We start from the raw sequence: 17,822 nt of genomic DNA on the forward strand, positions 1-17,822 counted from the left end.
GATTCTATCGAGAACCGGTACTTTCAGATCATCAATCTCTTCGTCGCTGTGATCATGGACAATTTCGATTACTTGACGAGGGATTGGTCGATCCTGGGTCCCCACCATTTGGACGAGTTCATTCGTCTTTGGTCCGAGTACGATCCCGACGCTAAAGGTCGCATCAAGCATCTGGACGTTGTCACTCTTCTGAGAAAAATATCGCCGCCACTGGGATTCGGTAAACTCTGTCCGCATCGTGTCGCGTGCAAAGTTAGTATCGTCGAATCGTTGTCGATCCTCCCGTTAACACTTTACCGATCGATAGTCTGTGAATCGGTTGTCATAGTAACTATTAATTTTTTATCTATTGAGATAAATGTATTATATTGTACTACCGTATGCTTCAATATTTTTATATAACTTCCTAGATATTAAATATCTTTCGCGATTAACAAAATAAATAAAATCAAAATAGAAACGAAAATTTAACGTTGAATTAAATTTTGACGACCGAATGACCGGTCGGTAACGTGTTAGTGCAACAAGTTTTCCTTGATAACTATTGTTTCCAACTAATTGGATTCATGCGCACCTTGCAGCGGCTGGTGTCGATGAACATGCCGCTGAACAGTGACGGCACGGTCCTTTTCAACGCGACCTTGTTCGCCGTGGTAAGGACCTCGTTGAGGATCAAAACCGAAGGGAACATCGACGATGCGAATACCGAGCTCAGGGCAGTCATCAAGAAGATCTGGAAGAGGACCAGTCCGAAGCTCCTCGATCAAGTGGTTCCGCCGCCAGGAGGTACGCGAAAATGATCCTTATAATTACGCCCAAGGATCGTTATATTCATCGATCGTTACGTTCCAGTGGACGACGAGGTGACGGTTGGCAAGTTCTACGCGACCTTCCTGATCCAGGACTACTTCCGAAGGTTCAAGAAGCGCAAGGAACAGGAGATGAAGGACGGCGACAAAGAATGCCACAACACCGTCACCCTCCAGGCAGGTCTGCGAACTTTGCACGAGGCAGGACCGGAGCTGAAGAGAGCCATTTCTGGAAATCTGGAGGAACTTCTCGACGATAATCCTCAGCCTATGCACAGGGTATTGAATCAAGAACATTTCCTGTAATCTATCTCAACGAGACTCCGTTGTCTAATCAGGTTTTTCTCTTGCAGAGAAATCATAGACTATTCGGTAATGTCTGGCTGAGCATGAAGAAGGGTCATCACAGCTTCAACAGGGCGAGGTCGCTCAAAGTGAACTCCACGAACAAGGTAGTCATGTGAATCTAGCAGTATGTTCATAATTAGGCAAACCGTTGTTGCTAGATTTCGTAAACGTTTCCAATGGACAGTAATTTGTATAAATGATTAGTTTCTTTTCTTCGGATAAGAACAGGATAAAAGTGACTGTCGATAAGCAGTAGCTTCATCATGGACACGGTCTAAACCGAACGACACTAATTTTGCTAGTTTTTCAATCGCAGGCTTCCCCCACGAACTCGATCGAGTTCCTGCCATACTGGTCCCTGCGCCGAGGAGCTGGCCATGATACATCCAACCAAATCACCGCGAGGTCTCATCAGGTTGTGCCAAACGTAGCAGGGTTAGTTTCACCGCAAGTTTCTGCAAGCTAACGTAAAAATCCCTCGTACAATACGGAATATATCAAAACTGTAAAAATGCTGTACTCTTCGCAATTTTAGACTCTGTTGATCAGACATCTACAACTATGCCTGTTAAAAAAACTAAGTCCAAAATCAGTTTTGATTTTAAGCTGCGAATCTATGAAGTTCCATATTTACTTCTTGATTTATTACATTTCCACTTAATAGGAAAAGACAATTTTTATATACTTTAATAAGAGAAGAAAGAAACTATATCCAGTGTAATTGATAAAATATACTAACGCGGCTAACTGGTTAAATACTTACTTACCACGTTGTACGAAGAACAGCTTTGCCTAAACAACAGACAACCGATCCACGATTACGAACATGTTTTGTTGAAGCGGGCTGAGCGACAGCGCGATGAACCAGATGGGAATGGACTCGAAACCGACCGGCATGGAGGAGAGCATCCCCCTGCGACCGTTGGCCACCTTTGGAAATCCCGTCCAGCAGCTATCCTACCATCATCCGCCGTACAAAGTGATCGAGTAAGTAGGCGAAAACTGTCTCGCGGGAACGCTTCGCTGGTCCGGTGAAAAATCAGCGTAACTGTCACGGTTGTTCGGTGCTCCGGCGACGAAACGCACACGATCGATGGTAAAATTGCGTCGACAACAACGAACTCGCGCTGCTTAATGTCCGGAAGTCATGTGTATCATTCCGTGTACGAAGAGTACGCGCGTGTTTCTTTTCTATGGGCGATCGGGGATATCGGTACGATCAGATTCTATCTGTCCAATTTTTTCTATGTCTGTCTCTCTTATTACTCTGTATATCTTATCTCTCTGTCTCTCTTATGTGATGTGATATCTGCACGGTCTTCTGTTTACTATCGTACGTTTCAGTGGTCCAGGTAGCGGTAACTACCTACATCCGAATAGCGAATATGGTAAGATACGTTGGGGCCTATGGAACTTGAATAGTTTGCTTTTACGTACGGATCGAACTTACTTTCTTAATTTAGCCATTTAATCGCTTGCGCGCTTGCATGCGTAACCAGACTAATATTAACGAGATTACCGGGCGCCGGATAGCTTCGACGACGGGGGTCGCGTCTCGGGTCGGGGATCAGGCTTCTCCAGCGAGACGGGATCCCCGGGATCGAACCGTGCGAATAGCTGAGCAGACGATTGAGAATCGATGAGAAGAGGTATCCGATCTTGGCGCAGTTTTGCATGTACTTTACGTTTCGCGCGTTTCCGTGTCGTCGATCAAGGTTGACCGCCGATTCTCACGGTTCTCTGCTCCGCGATATCGTCGAGCGCCTCGAGGACCGCGTAACCTGATGAGAGCCGAGCTGTACCCGTGGAGAGACTACGGGCAGCCGAATCCCGTCGATCCTCGAGGTTCTCGGGGACGCGGATCGGCCGCGGAGCCGGATCGATGACGAGCCAACCGTTTGCGACTCTAAAATTCGGTGACACTTGCTACACCAGGATTTGGAACGAATTTTACTTCGTCGAAGTACCTGTTCGCAGATCATATTTTAAATGCATCAAGAAACATGATCTAAAACGTGTCCACGTGTGTGAAATTCTAAATTAAATTAGAAAAAATTAGGAAAATTAAAAGATTGATTAAATTTGTAGTTAGAATGTTTAACTTCGAAAGATATTTAATACTGAAAAAAATTATACAGTACTATTGAGAGTTTAGTGTAACGATGTAGCCATAATGCTCGATTGGAAGTAAGGTTGTAGCGCGAAGGGTTGAAGAGCGTGTCGACAAAGGGGATTGGCCGGTGATTTACGGTGAGGAGGATCGGATCCGGCTCTGGTCGGGTGTTGCACGCGCTCGCTGTGTGTGTGTTTGCCCTAACAAACTAAGAGAGTGGTTTTCTGCCCGTTTTTCCGTGTGCTCGTGTGCTCGCGCGGTCGTCGGCCTATCCGACCCGCTCCGTCTTGGTCGCCGTTGCCGTCCGCCGTTCCTCGAAGCAGTCTTCAGGACGGAATCGAGCGGCAGCTGACCCCACCGACGCCACCACCCCGAAGGAACCCACCCCAGTCCATTGCCCCGAGCACCGGCATTCTCCCGCACCCCGAGCAACACTCGTCCAGCAAGTCCGCCAGCGCCACGACGTCGATCGTCACGTGCACGAGCACGAGCACGTCGAGCACGAACACGTCGACCGCCACGAGCAGCTCGAGCCTCGGCTCATCCTCCAACGGGACGCGCTGTTACTATTCCTTCGCGACAAAGGGATGCTGCGACGAATATGCCGTCTGGAGCAATCACGGTACGATCTATACTTTCTCTCTCTCTCTCTCTCTCACTCTCTCTATCTTTGACTTCTTTCTCGTTCTATCTATCTTCCTTCTATTACGAGCCAAAAAGTTATCTCGCCTCCCGATGGGCTCGTAGCTACTAGCAGATTTCAAAGCACAAAATGGTGAACCGCGCAGTGTTTCGAACTATGCTGGCTGAACCTCCTATTTTCTCATTGGTGAATAAATTTTCAGACCGTTCATCTACTTCATATATTTATTTATATCATTACTACTTATATATTTACTTTATATATTATAACTTTATATAGTTACAATTTTTATAGTTTTATATATTATAACTTTACCTATTATAACCTTATATATTTACTTTACTATATATTTTTGCTTACTTTACTTTACTACATATATTTGCTTTAAATATATTATATATTTTATCATCCAGCTAGCTCCGATATTTCGAAACACTGTGCCCTAGGGTGGACCTTCGCTCAGCAATATCTTCGAGTACATTTTTACGAGAATTCTAGGATCTTAAAACTTACAATCGCCCTTCTCGCATTTCTATAAGTCCGAAATGCTCAAAAATGGGGACGCTGTAGCAATTATGCTCCTCGGTGTAGCTTTCAAATGCTAGACGATAATGGTCCCCAAAAGTGTACGGTTCGGTCAGCTTCAAAAATTAAGTTTCATGGTAGAAACATTGAAACGCTGTATACCGAGTCGAACTGATCTTAGAGTAGCTTTCATTCGCCATCCGATCCGCCGTCCAAATGTCAAACATAAGATGATCGGCCTTAAACGAAAAGCCTAGCATCGATGCCAAAGTCGAAGCTCCGCTGGGAAATGAAAGCCACGCGTAAAAGGTCCATCCCGCGAGAATCGAGGCGAGATAAGGGTTCGAGCGAGGTGTCGCGATAGTCCCGGGATTCGGCGAGGATGCTAAACGTTGTGCGGTGGTTGGACGCACGGCAGCCGTAGATCAGGATGACGGTGATTCGTCGGCGGGAAGCGAGTTCAGCGCGTCTGGTGGGACCGGTGGGACCGAAAGTTCCGGCGACTCGAACGGTTGGACCAGCTCGAAGAAGCTGAAGCGACCGAGGCGGCGCGGAGGATCATTGAGGCAGGAGTCGTCGACGGTGTCTCGTTCCCGTGCACGTGACCGACGCGATCCACCTCTGGTTGGGAAATCGGCGCCGCCGAGTATCCGGAGGCGGGCCGGTGACAGGAGCGGCTGTGGCGGCGGTTGCGGCGCCGTTTGCGGCGGTGGTCAGTCGAGCAGCTCGGCCGCGTCGGCACTGAACACCGACGCCAAGCGGACCGTCGCCAACGGCCTCAAGCTCGCCCAGACGCAGGCGATCGCCGTCGCCGGCTTGTTCGCCGACGTCGAGTCGCGGCAGTGCCGCGACTGCTCCACCTGCCTGCCTCATCGGGCCTCGTACCACGGCAGAGGTGACTAACAGACCCCCCCTCCTCAGCTTCGCCGCTCCGTTTAGATGGCCTTAGCTCCTTCCGCAAGCCTGTTCTTCGGACCGAGAAGCTCGGCGGTTGCAATCGATAGAGTTTATCTCACCGTTGCGACGGCAGCGGATCTTTTCTTTCGAAGAACAGGAGCTCCTTTTCCGGACGATTCAGAGTCAGTGAACAGAGACAGTAATAACTCACACCGTATCGAGTAGAAATCACAGCTACTCTCGAATTGGCTATAACAGTTGCATTATCGTGATACGAACTCGGCGAAGTTGCCACTCTCTTCTTAAAAACGCCGACTAGCCTGACCGATGGAAAAGTATCGAAGGCTGTTCAGCAGACTTGCACGGAACGTACCGCCCACCATAGTCCAAATCGTCCTCACGCTTCCCTCGAAGCGATAGGAAATATCTCCGATCCCTCTACTCACATTTTCGTTCTTTTCCGCACGCACGCACGCACGCAACTAACGCACTAAACGCACGCACCGCGCACCGCATCCGCTTTTTCTTTGCTGCACGTACACCGCGATGCAACGGGACGCCGCTGCAACGCCGACGCCGACGCACGCAGAAACGAAGAGAGACGCGGATGGGAGGAGTCGCGTCTACCGCATGACGACGCTCTCGCTCGAGGCATGCGTTCTGCCGGGTGGCTCGCTTAACACCGTTTGATTTGGCTTTGACACGACACGCGTTGTGCTGGTTTGCACGGTGGCCGCTTCGGTATATCTGGTGTGTCGAGAATCGTTAGTGGCAGAGCGTAGCGCGACGAGCGAAATCCCTTGACGGCCCCTCTCCTCGTTCGTCAGTTTCCTGGCCCGGAGAGAGTAACGGAAGCATCGGCGCAGAGCGCCTCTCCCACAGCCTACCCGGAAGCCCCGCGGACCGGAAGCCGAACTTCGAGGTGATCGGCAGCGCGGAGAGTCTCGTCGGTCGGGTGAGTAACAACAGAGTAGAGCGTCTCAATTTTCTGCAGCGGATACCCGGTCGGTCGAACTTCTAATTCGTTTCTTCAACGGAGTGGAGCTTTATGCTATATTTCTCGCGGATGTTCTACTCGATATATTTTCATGAACACGGTATGCCTTCTCCGGGAGAATAAAACTTTATTTAACCCTTTCGGTACGAGTGCCGGATATATCCGGCGCCATCGCGACGACCGTAATGGACGAGCGCAGGTTATATTCGGTGTCCATGCGATGACCGGTATAAATAACATTATTTTATATAAGTAACAATTTTATATAAATATTTTATAAATAAGGGTTAATCCGGATAACGTGTATAGAACGTTCCCGGAATTTACGAAGCCAGCCGACAAACATGAATCGATCGTCGACCGGGTATTCCGTGAAAGTAAACAGCGTCGGCAATGTCTTAACTACCGTTGCGTTTCAGGTGCTCGTGGAGCAAGGTCTGGGCAAATACTGCGACCCGGACTTCGTGAGGTACACGTCGAGGGAGATGCAAGAAGCGTTGGACATGACGCCGGAGGAGATGGACCGGGCGGCACACCAGCTGCTCCTGCAGGAGCGACGGGGTCAACCATTGACGTATCAGCTGCAGCAGGCGACGGGCGACCCTCAATGGACACCGCCTTATCAGCCCGTGGGTCAGCAGCCCTCGGGCATCGGGTACCAGCCGTTGCAGGAGCAGCAACCGGCCGGTCCTCGGCAGTACCAGTACTACCGTGGCCAAGCGCCCGGTCCGCAACCACCCCCGCAACAGCAACCACCGCCCTCTTAGCGATGCGACGATCCTCCTGCCGGTTCTTTTTCTAGCTCCGACGTGTAGCGAAGAAACGACGGGAGGCGTCGACGGGAGGCAGTCCCAAGGTTCCAGCGATCCACGGGGTCGCAACGTCCAACGTCTGTTTCCGCTAACCTCGGGACGCCCGGAAACGGAGGACCGCGTGAAAGTCCTCCGCTCGAATCGTCGGCGAGGAGACTACTTCGACGAAGAAAACTCCGACGCGCTGGCAAGAGGACGGGGTTGACGCAAGCAATAAAGCAACGAGAGCAACGACCGGCGTCCGTAATCGCGTCTTTCGTACCCGTGGGGGGGAGACGGGTCGTTTTTGTACCCTCCGTGCAGACCCAGAGCGGGAACGCCAGGGCGATCGAAAGACACCGATCCCGGTCGCCGATTATTTCCCGCGGTTCCGACGAAATCGAACGGCACAACGGCGAGTCCGGATCTGGTGTAAAAAAAAAAAAGCGAGGCGCGTTCGAAGTTCCATATAAGTCCAGTTTCGTGATAGAAACGTTCGGATTCGACACTCTCGAAGCGATAATCGGGGATTCGCGCGGGTTTTAACGAATCCTTCCGCGCTCTCTCATTCTTATCGTGAAATCACATACAGATACACACACACACACACGCGGGGGATATAGGACAGACGTATTGTACACGGACACACAAACACACATATACACACGATACATACACGATTATTCCTTCGATTTACCATTGTTAGGTGTAAGTCGAGAAACTCGTTAAATTGCTCTTCGTACGATGGATTCTACATGAGATAACAAGTGCCTAAGTATCTGTAACTTTTTTCGGACCAGAGAAGAGACTTTTATCAACTTAGAACGAAGAATACCGTTTACCCGCGAATTACAAAAGCGAGTTTGCGTGTTGAGTGTGTACGCTACCGATACTTGTAAACGATATTATAGATAATTATTATATATTCGTATGTAATTGTACAATTGCATGAGCCGCGCGCGAGCGCGCGCGTGCGTGCGCAAGGGATGAATGGCCGATAAAACGGACGCCACCACGGCGGGATCATTCTCGCCCATTGTATAGCCTAGGTTGTGTCTGCGCGAGATCCAACGGAGGCTGGACGACAACCAATTCCGTAACAGCCTGAGAGAAGCGAACGAGATCGCTCGTGTCTAAGCTTCTTCGAACTTTTCCATTCGCGATCGATCGGAAACGGATCACGCGCTCGAAACGGTCGCCGATCTCGACCGCGAGCGTGCACCATCGGAAACTGGGAAATTGGCGGCGGGGACGGTACGGGGGCGGGGGGGGGGGGCGAGTCCGCAACGGTACTTGAATTATTCACGCCGAAACGAACGAAGCCATTCACGCACAGTACTTAACATTTTTGTTTACGAACGTCGAAAACGATTGTTGGAACGGGCTTGGCGCCGACCGCCGTCTATCTCAGTTTCTAACGGTGTCCCGTGGAATCATCGGATCCAAATTGATCGCCATTTTCACGGACAACCGACGATCTTTTCTACCGAACGCTCCGACGATGACGATTTTACTCTTCCCTTCCTCCACCCCGTTTTAGACTCGATTTTTACAAATTAACTCCCAAAAACCAAACCCCGCCCACCCACCAACGAAATTTCGACTCGTGCGCACAGAGTGTTCCATACCACGTGTCCATTACCGTCCGCAAGAAAAAGAATTGGTTTCGTCGAACGTAGGCGTAATTGTTAAAAATTTTCCAGATTCCTTGTAAAACGGCATACAATTCTATCGCATGAAATGCAATGAAAAATTGTCTTCGCTTTTGTACAATGAATATTCGGTTCGAACTCGAGCAAACTTTCGTAATGTATTCTTCGCTTGCTGCTTTATCCCTTTGATCGAGTTGCTTGATTGTTTTCCAGTTGAATAAGCAGGGTTCTTTGCAAAGTTTGATTGAAATGTAAAATTCAAATGGCCCAATTAGTTGCAACTTTGGGGATCGGATACTTGGTTTCCGTTAAAGTTAAAATGGTGGTATTTGTCCGGGAAGGGTTTCCTAGGGATGGAGTTGCTGTACGGGCCACTCTGGGCGCACACATATATATATATACATATATATTCTTGTAGCTGCCAGCGTGTGTGCGCGTGAAAGCCGAAGAGAGAAAGAGTGCGCGTGTGTTTGCGAGACCGTTCGGGGCGGAATGTTAGATAGCACGCGACTGCCCGCTACCGGAAGCTTCTCCCATGTATATCTCGAGTCGATCGGGAGAGTAGCGGCCGTTCCCACCCGCTTGGCACAAGCGATCGGAATCGGTATCGCCGTCGTAACGAAGCCGAACGAATTTAAACCGAACCGATCACAAACCGGCGTGGTTCTGCCGATGTTTCACCGACGATGATTCGCAAGTAGCTTACTCATCCGAAGGCTGGTCAAGCCGAAAACTTAGCGTTGAATGGCGTTGCCGGTATTCCTTGACGATCTATGTTTTTGCAGCGGGGAACACGCGCGATCGGTTCCTCTCAGCCGCCGCATTCTCATTCGAGGAATTTCGCCCCTCGGGTGCCTCCGCTGTTTGGGGGGCCGTTCAACTTCTCTTCTACTTCTTCTCGCGTGTACCTTGAAACGACGTTGACAATAATTCTCATCGATGGCATCGCCAGAACCACGCGGCCTCCGGAGCATCTCTCGCCGCCTTTTTTCAGACGTTCGCGTTCCTCCACCTTCGACTCGTCGCAGACATTTCGTCGTTCGCCTCATCTTACGTTCCCTCCCACCTCGTCCCACGATTTTTCTTTTTATTCGAAACGAGCGCCGATTTTTCTAGAGTGTAAGAACCGTCGCGCGAGCCCTTCGCCGATTAATAGGGAACCAAAACAAACCTGACAACTCTGTTCCACCAAATAACGAACCGATTCGAACGTTTCCGATGCGGTAATTTACTTTAATCGTGCTACGATCTGTTGGGCGAGGCGAGTCGATGAAGATGAACAAGATGTACACGCGGTTGCCATCCGAATCTGATAGTTAACAGTGTTAACCCTTTAGGGTTTCACTTTTCAATTGTCAAGCATAACGAAACTGCTGCTGAACTCAACGAAAGTACGTGGAAGTTCGAGTTTGTACTTACTCTGCCAGAAATGATTAATCAAAGTCATGACGAACGAATGGATAATCGAGCTTTTTATTGAAATTGAAAATATACATATAGATACTATACCATGCAATGGCAATTTTAAAATAACGATCGGTATCGAACTTTATCAATTTGTATCTTAGAAAAGACCAAACGTATTCATCTTTGTATAAACGTTTTCTTCGTGTATAACAAGGCTAATCATTACATTTGATTTTATCGCTAATGAAAGCATTTGCCAGATCGAATGCAACAGCAGCCCGGACGAATATTTTTTTCTGAGAGTGTATAACGCAATAAAGTGAGAACAATGAACTCCGATTAAAAGCGATAGTTTGTAAGATGCAAAGTGTTTAGAGGAGGCACCGTGATTGACTTCAATCCACCAGTTTCGGTTTCCTGAACCCTTTTAGTGTCGAAGAACGCTATATCAACGATATATATTTAAAAAATATTGTTTTCTTAATACTTTTACTAGATAACAATTTCATTTCTTATTTCTCCTCCGAATTTGGTGATTAACCGATTTTATAAGATTCCTGCAACTTCTTTTCAAAACTTTATCAAACTATATCAAACAAGTTTTGTACATTATGCTCGGGTACGCACGACTCTGTCGGCACTAAGAGGGCTAATTAAATCGTTCTGCTGATTCGAACACTTTCGGTATCGCGATTAGGTGTCGACGAGTTCGAAGACGAACGAAGTTGTCTTGCGCGCCTGCATCGGCTCGTCTCGTCGAACGGAATACAGAGGTGTACGTGCGAGCGTGAGTGTTCGTATGCGTGTGTGTGTGAGGAGCTGAGACACGATCGGAGATCAAGACGGGAGAGTAGGAGTTCGAGAAATGAAACTCGAAGAGCAACAACCTTAGGACAAAATCCCGAATACGTTCACCAATCGTCCCGGGACTATGCTGCTCGTACGTCGGTATACACATTGTACTCGACCTTTCGTATTCGTTTTTATTCCAGCGTCTTTCTAACGGTTACGTGCGTTTACCTATATAGCGGTCTTTTTATACTGTTGTAAAGTGGCGTTTACACCGAGAATCGTAGGATTATTGCTCGTAGGACGAGATCTTCTATACCTGTAAAATCGTAATTAACGAACTGAGCGGCGCTTCGCAGTCTCGTCGCGCCAACGTCTCGAGAGGGAAAGGAACCGTTCGTGTAAACGCAGAACAATTTTCGGATAACCGAGAGAACTAACACAGAGTTCTACCTAAGAGTTCGATCTTAACCTAAAAACTTTTAATAAATGATCTTTCTCCATGAATTACCGGTTCAGAGATCTATTTGTATTCGAAGATCGCGGCGAGACTGTGTCGAGCACGAGAGATCAACAGTTATGGTAATTCCTGCGTCCTGGTCTTGAGGGTGATGATGAAGCTTAAGCTCTCACACACACGCTACTCTCTCTCTCGTTTTCGTTAAGACTTTCTTCTATGTATAACCGCGGTTGAACGATACTCCCGTGAATGCGGCTGGCTTTTTCTTCTCTTTATTTCAAAAGACATAACCTATTCTACTCTGTACATGTTCCGACGATGGCCGCCATATGTCTCGGGAACATCGGGCGGTCGGTATTGTTCTCCTCTACGTTTGCTTCCGTTTCTTCGCCGATTCGTTTACGCCCGAGAAACAGAACTGAGATGCGAAAGGTGAAATTGTCGAAAAGCTGCTTCCCTCTAATCGGGATTTTCATTAACATTAGTTTATTATAATATATACGTTAAGAAGAATAATAATAAAATGCGGTTGGCGAAAAGAAAAAGTGTACACGACCGTAAATTACTTATCAAATGTTTTATTTGAACGATGCTCGTTTTAGCTACTTTGCTGATGAATCTGCGGGGAAGTAGGTTTTACACAAATTCGTCTATATAAGTTAGTGGCCATGAATATGTTGCACTGTAACGAAGAGGTATCGGTTTTTTTTATTTAACTTTGGAAACTTATCTCTGAGAAATTTCATACGAGTCTTGCTAAAGCGTATAGATGTATAAACGGAGTTTTATATTGTTCGGATACGATGCAATTTTAATGGCCACTACGAGGATTCACGACATCACGAACCATGTCGCGATCGATCTAACAATTGAACCGATCACGATCGTGTGGATATCGTTAGGCGAATAATAGATTCTTCTCGAATTCGAATCTCTGTCGCGTTACCGAAATAGTGTCAATTTACAGGCAGTTCTTATTTTCGAAAGAAAAATGTGTTTTCAAAAGTTTTCGTCGTCGTGTTCCATTCAACTCGATGCTCATTAACCGGAGACGCCATTTTAACATTATTTAACAATAATCAGCATCGATTATAAATTTCTAAGTGTCTTAGTAAAGTTTTAATTTTTCCGTGGGCTTCTCAGTAAAGTCGTTGCTACTGAAAAATTGTTTAATCTTCGACGGTTTTCGTTGACTGCCAAATCGCGTTAATTCGTTGAAGAGTTAATTCGATCGCCATGGTTCTTCGCTGTATTTGAGAAGCGAGACCAAATATTGTTTGACCGTCTCGACTGGCTCGTTTGTAAATATTTTGAATGTTCGGGGGATTAAAAAGATGGTTGCTCGCGATCGTAGTAACCGGTGCTTGCTCCCCTGTCCCGACAAGGAGGGGGGGGGGGGGGGGGGAGCACAACCTTATCGCACATTCACGATTCTAGTCCGTTAAGGAATTTTACAGTGATAAGGATCCCGATGCACAAAACCAACGGACACGCACACGACATAATATACTGCCGGTTTTCTGTTCGATCGTCCCACTTCCTGTTGCTTCTCGTGCCCGAGTGAAAAACCCTCTTGTTCGACACGCTTTGTCACCGACGGTCCATCGATTTCTAATTTACATTGAAACATTTTTCCAGCACGGCAGTGGACAATGAAATCGCATCATCCGTTAAAGATAGATATATTCCTCGACAATTACAGAGACAGCGTCGCCCTGTGAATACTTCTAACGCTAAAATTACAGGGTAGTAAGAAGTTCGTATAGTCTTTAAAAACATTTTACATTTCTTCATGTTTTACATACTTTCTATTATAACCTGCGCTTGAATTAATAAATTTGTAAAAGCGTCCGTATAATATTAATCTTCCGATCGTTTTAATTGATACGGGTAGTACCTTAAAACTACCATGAACGAAAAGCATCGTTGTCTTTAACAAGGTGCAACTTCTGCATCCACTGCTGCGGCATAATTACCGATGCAATTTCAAACTAGGGCACACGGCGAAGCGTTAACCCGTTACAGCGTGTCGAGACGACTTTCGACGATTCGCGAGAAGAGCTCGACCCTCGAATAAGCGTCCGGGTCACTTTTGACGCGTGCCGGTCTTTCGAATACAAAACCCTTGTCCAACGATGCTTACGATAAATCGAAACAAGAAATTTTCCAGTAGAACAAACGGACAAACGCGCGTGCATCTATGGTGTGACCAAGGCGTGGGTCACGAGTGACCCGGGGCTGGACGAGGGTTCGATAAGAAAACGATGAAAGTTCCGCTGGTACACCCGATACGATTACTTTGATTTTCGAACCGTTACTCTGGTGTCGCACAATCCCGGAACGTGAATTGAATAGTTCGAAAACATGATCTTGCTTTGAAGACAAAGGTTGTTGAATAGATGAGAGAGAGATCGATCGATCGCGGAGCACAGGACTTAGGCGGTCGCTGTGTGCTTCTCCGTGTTTCTTTGAACGGAATTGAGGAACAAAGAGAACCACGCGAGTCGGGATTCCGAAATTGACTCGCAGTAGGCTTAAGCTAAAAAGATCGTTACATTTTGAATAATTTATTCCCTGTCACGACCTGCTTCAGAGCACGGTCGATCGGTTCTTTCTTTTCTTCTCTTTCTTTCACGTTTTTTCGCGCCGCGACGAACTGATTTAGGGAATCCGTTTCGATTAAACCAAAGCCGAGAGAAAAAAATAAGGTGAAAAAGGAAACACTTGATTTTTGGCGAAGAGAAATTGTTTAGCGCGAGAAGAAACATTCGAACGTTGCGCAAAACAAACAGGATATGTACGTGCATGCGATTCGAAAAAAATGAACTGCATGGACCACACGGTATTCGCTGAATAGAGATGAAGAGAAAAATCATGGGAAAACTAACAGAAAAAATTGTTGTTGTTAATGTTGTCAGAAAATGTGTCAAATTAAAATATAAGAATTTCAAACATCCAATGGTGTTTCACTGTGTCGTGCCGTGTTTTTGAAGATCGATTAATACCTGAGCCGGGCCAGTCATCGAATCACATCACTCGTCTTTATTTATACAGTACTTGATGCGCGCGTCTTTGTCATTCGCAATACCGTATTTTACATTACTTACAAATAGGTGTTTGTCTCGGTCAGAGAAAAGGAACAACAGGCGAACAACGAGAACGAACAAAATAGAAACGGATTTTTATTCTCATGTACGCGTTGGACCCAACGAGCGGTGAGCCGGGGGGGGGGGGGCGAAGAGAACGACCTTCTTTTCTTCCATGCGGTTAACGATTGCCATAAAGAATTGTACAGTAGTGTGACTAAGTGCAGCGATTGTTACGACGCGTGTAAGTAGCAGAAATTGGTTCTTAAAAGACTGTGACAACGAACTGTGCACGCACGGACTAAAAAGCAAGGCACAGGTATATACAACGGCTGGGCGCGTTTTTGTTTCGTCGGTGAAAGCTAGAATTCATCTGTTTTTCCAAACACAATGAACAAGTTCCTACGCGACATGATTCGCGGGAGTCGTCTGAATCCAAGTTTAGAATAAGTTAAAAAATGAATTTCCAGTTTAAACGATAGACTACTATTATTTCATCATTTGCGCCGCCTTTTTCGCTTTGACCAGCTCCACTAGCTCCTGCAAAAATTCATTCGTTACGTTACGATTTCAATAAACGTATTCTTTTTGTTTCTTTTAAATGTGTACGCTCTTACCTTGTATCTCCTGACGCACTCCTTTTTCGTTCTAGTCGGTATGCACGCGGCGATTTGATCCCACCTATCGGGCACCGTGGTGGGATAAGTTTTCAGAGCCTGCTCCAACAGCTTCTGTTCGGCCGGGGTCCAAGGCTGGGGCTCCTTCTTCATTTCTTTTTGCTCCGCCGAGATCCCATTAGCCATGGGATGATCGAGGCGCTCCGTAACCGCCGGCATCCGTTCCTCGACCGACTCCTTGGCCTTTTTCTCCGCGATGAAATTGTCGAAAGCCTTCTTGTTTGCCTGCTCCTTCAAGCTGGACTTGCTGAAGTCAGTGGACTGCAGGTCTTTGGCTTTCGCGAGAACTTCCTTCGCATCGCGAGTCACTCCGGCCGTGGAACTGCTATGTTGGTTAATAAAGTTAGCGACCACCTCCCAGCGCTGATTCGTTCCGGCCGGAAATAAGTTCACAGCCTTGATCAGCAGTTGCAGATCGTTCTCGTTCCACGGAGCCGTGTGAGACTTAACCTGTTTCTCCGGCGTATTTCTCGTGTCATTCGTAGTAAAGCCTATCCTACGCTCCGCCTCTATTCTCTTCTCCGTGTCCTTCATTATGTCGATGAACGCCGGCCTACCTTCGGCCTGCAGCTTCTTTATCGCCTCTTCCAGTTGAACTAGCTTGAACAGCTCACAGATTTTCTCTACGCTTTCCATATGTCTAATGCTTTCTGCCGCATTATTCGCGAAGTAGTTATTCGCTTTACAGAAATCCCTGATCGCCTTCCTCTCTTTGCGAAGCGCCTTCTTCAACGCCTCCCTCTCTTGCTTCAGAGCCTCCATCTTAGCTTTCTCCTCGCTTTCTCGCTTCTCTTTCTCCAATCGCTCCTTCTCCGCAGCGTCTCTCGCAATTCTCTCTTCCTCCTGCTGCCTGGCCTTCGCTGCATCCTGCTTCGCCTTTTTCACCGCAGTCTTCTTGTCCTTGTCGTTCTGCTGGAACTTCTTTATCCTCGGGTCGGAATTGTAAGCCATGTGGACTAGGCCACGTATACGCGCCATTTCCTCCTTCTTCCGCTTCGCACGTGTCGCTTTGTTTTTCTTCTCGATCCACTTACGCATATCTCGGCTAAAAGAAGAACACAGAATAAAACAGAGTATAGAATAAAATCAATAATTGATAATTTGTAAAAGACTTGGAAGATAAAACTTACTCCTGTCCGCTTTCTTTATCCTCCTCGTCTAAGTAGGAGTATTCGCGCCATGACTCAAAATCGTACCAAAAAGAATAAAATTGTTCGACTTTGGCTCTAGGCATATCCGGTCCACCCAACCGCGGTACTGGCTGCTTCACGGACCACCTAGCATTATCCCTAAACGCTTTACCCATCGCCATGTAGAAGTTGTTTTTACAGTCTTTCTCATCGGGCAAGTCGTCGTTAAAGTACGGATCTACGCTGTCGTAGCTCCTCCTCTTGGCAACGTTGCCCAGGGTCTCCCACGCCCTCGTGATGCAGGTGAAGTAATCGTCGTCCCGCCGAATTTCTTCTCCCAGCGCCTTTCGCTTGTCCGGGTGGTGTTTCAGGATCTTCTGCTTATCTGGAATTCACCAATGGAATATTTCTAAGCCACCTTAATCGTAGCACCTGGCAAGACAGCGAACGATATAACACCTACATTCCTTTACAGAGTATACTTTGAACTTTCATTACGTACAAGCCCTTTTAATAATCTCTTCGGTCGCTTTGTGCCTGAGTTTTTTCAAGCCTAACACGGCGTAATGATCTTGGTCTTTCCACTCCTTTGGGTCCAACGACCTCAAGTACTCTAGGTCATCCTCGAACTGATAATTGGAAAGATCTTCTTCATCCGACGACTCCGATAACATGAAGGGCTGTGTAATTCTCCGATAAAACTGGGCTTGCCATGCTTGTGCTGTAGAATAAAGAACCAGTGGGCCAGCCGTACTTGTTTCCCCTTTCGACGAATCTGCAATTTATTTTCAATTAATTCTTCTGCCGGGTTCGATCACGATCCGTAATGTTATTTATTCTCTGTAAAATTATATCTATGTACGTGCATACGCAAAAACGAACTATAGCGCGGAACCGCGTGGTATATATGAAAGCAGCGAGATATTCAGAGTTTTAAGGTCACCTCTACGAATTCTGATCGGTATTTTACGCTTAAAATATCCTCGATTTACCCATATTTCGGGAGACAAAAACCTCCATGGGACCTAAGTATCGAATGAATCTATTTCGAACAGTATCACGCAAATCCTTTTGTGTGAGAAAACCGTTGCGCTTTAAGAGAACCTAACCTCGAACGACCGGTGTCAAAACTACGAAGCGAACCTGAGCGAGAAACTTTACCAGATATCGTGTTGAAGGCAGTGGTGTCATCGTTGCCTGTGCCGTCTGTCATCGTTCACTATCAACGACTTCTAATTCGCACAGAGAAACTGCTAGAAAAGTAACAGCGAACACATAAGCGATCGAATACCACCGCGCTGCGAACAGTTCAGGAAGAACGAGCGGGTACTGCGAGCTACACAGATGTATGATATATTAGAATAAATACTGACTATCCGATCCGAAAACATTGGCCCTGCACGACACACGAATTTGATTTGTTTTTGTGCATAGTACTGCGATTCGAATTTACTAAACGTGGTAATTTAATCTTCAAAGTCTCGATCGATTTAGACGC

The 17,822-nt window shown here is 47.0% G+C and overlaps 2 protein-coding genes across 4 annotated transcripts in view; one reads left to right on the forward strand and one right to left on the reverse strand.

Moving 5' to 3' along the window:
- Positions 1-8,366, forward strand: part of Ca-alpha1d (Ca[2+]-channel protein alpha[[1]] subunit D) — a 56,465-nt gene extending 48,099 nt beyond the window's left edge. For 2 of the 3 annotated variants that reach the window (XM_078184844.1, XM_078184845.1), the window contains exons 32-40: positions 28-252; positions 582-786; positions 853-1,088; positions 1,163-1,261; positions 1,474-1,592; positions 1,998-2,144; positions 2,502-2,545; positions 6,163-6,290; positions 6,752-8,366. In XM_078184844.1, the coding sequence (XP_078040970.1) occupies positions 28-252; positions 582-786; positions 853-1,088; positions 1,163-1,261; positions 1,474-1,592; positions 1,998-2,144; positions 2,502-2,545; positions 6,163-6,290; positions 6,752-7,099 (1,551 nt within the window). In that variant the 3' untranslated portion in view covers positions 7,100-8,366. Of the gene's footprint in view, positions 1-27; positions 253-581; positions 787-852; positions 1,089-1,162; positions 1,262-1,473; positions 1,593-1,997; positions 2,145-2,501; positions 2,546-3,593; positions 3,893-4,856; positions 5,334-6,162; positions 6,291-6,751 lie in introns of all 3 variants that reach the window. The other variant, XM_078184843.1, reaches the window with a different exon arrangement.
- A 4,709-nt stretch (positions 8,367-13,075) lies between these two features.
- On the reverse strand, positions 13,076-17,795 carry LOC144473855 (dnaJ homolog subfamily C member 2). Its single transcript, XM_078188164.1, has 5 exons — positions 17,486-17,795; positions 16,827-17,099; positions 16,325-16,709; positions 15,135-16,239; positions 13,076-15,057 (listed from the first exon to the last, which is right to left on the reverse strand). Exons 1-5 carry the CDS (start codon positions 17,535-17,537, stop codon positions 15,007-15,009), a joined length of 1,866 nt encoding a protein of 621 aa, XP_078044290.1. The 5' UTR covers positions 17,538-17,795; the 3' UTR covers positions 13,076-15,006.
- Between the last annotated feature and the right edge of the window lie 27 nt (positions 17,796-17,822).

This window comes from Augochlora pura, chromosome 7, assembly GCF_028453695.1.
Source record: "Augochlora pura isolate Apur16 chromosome 7, APUR_v2.2.1, whole genome shotgun sequence".
NCBI lineage: Eukaryota > Metazoa > Arthropoda > Insecta > Hymenoptera > Halictidae > Augochlora > Augochlora pura.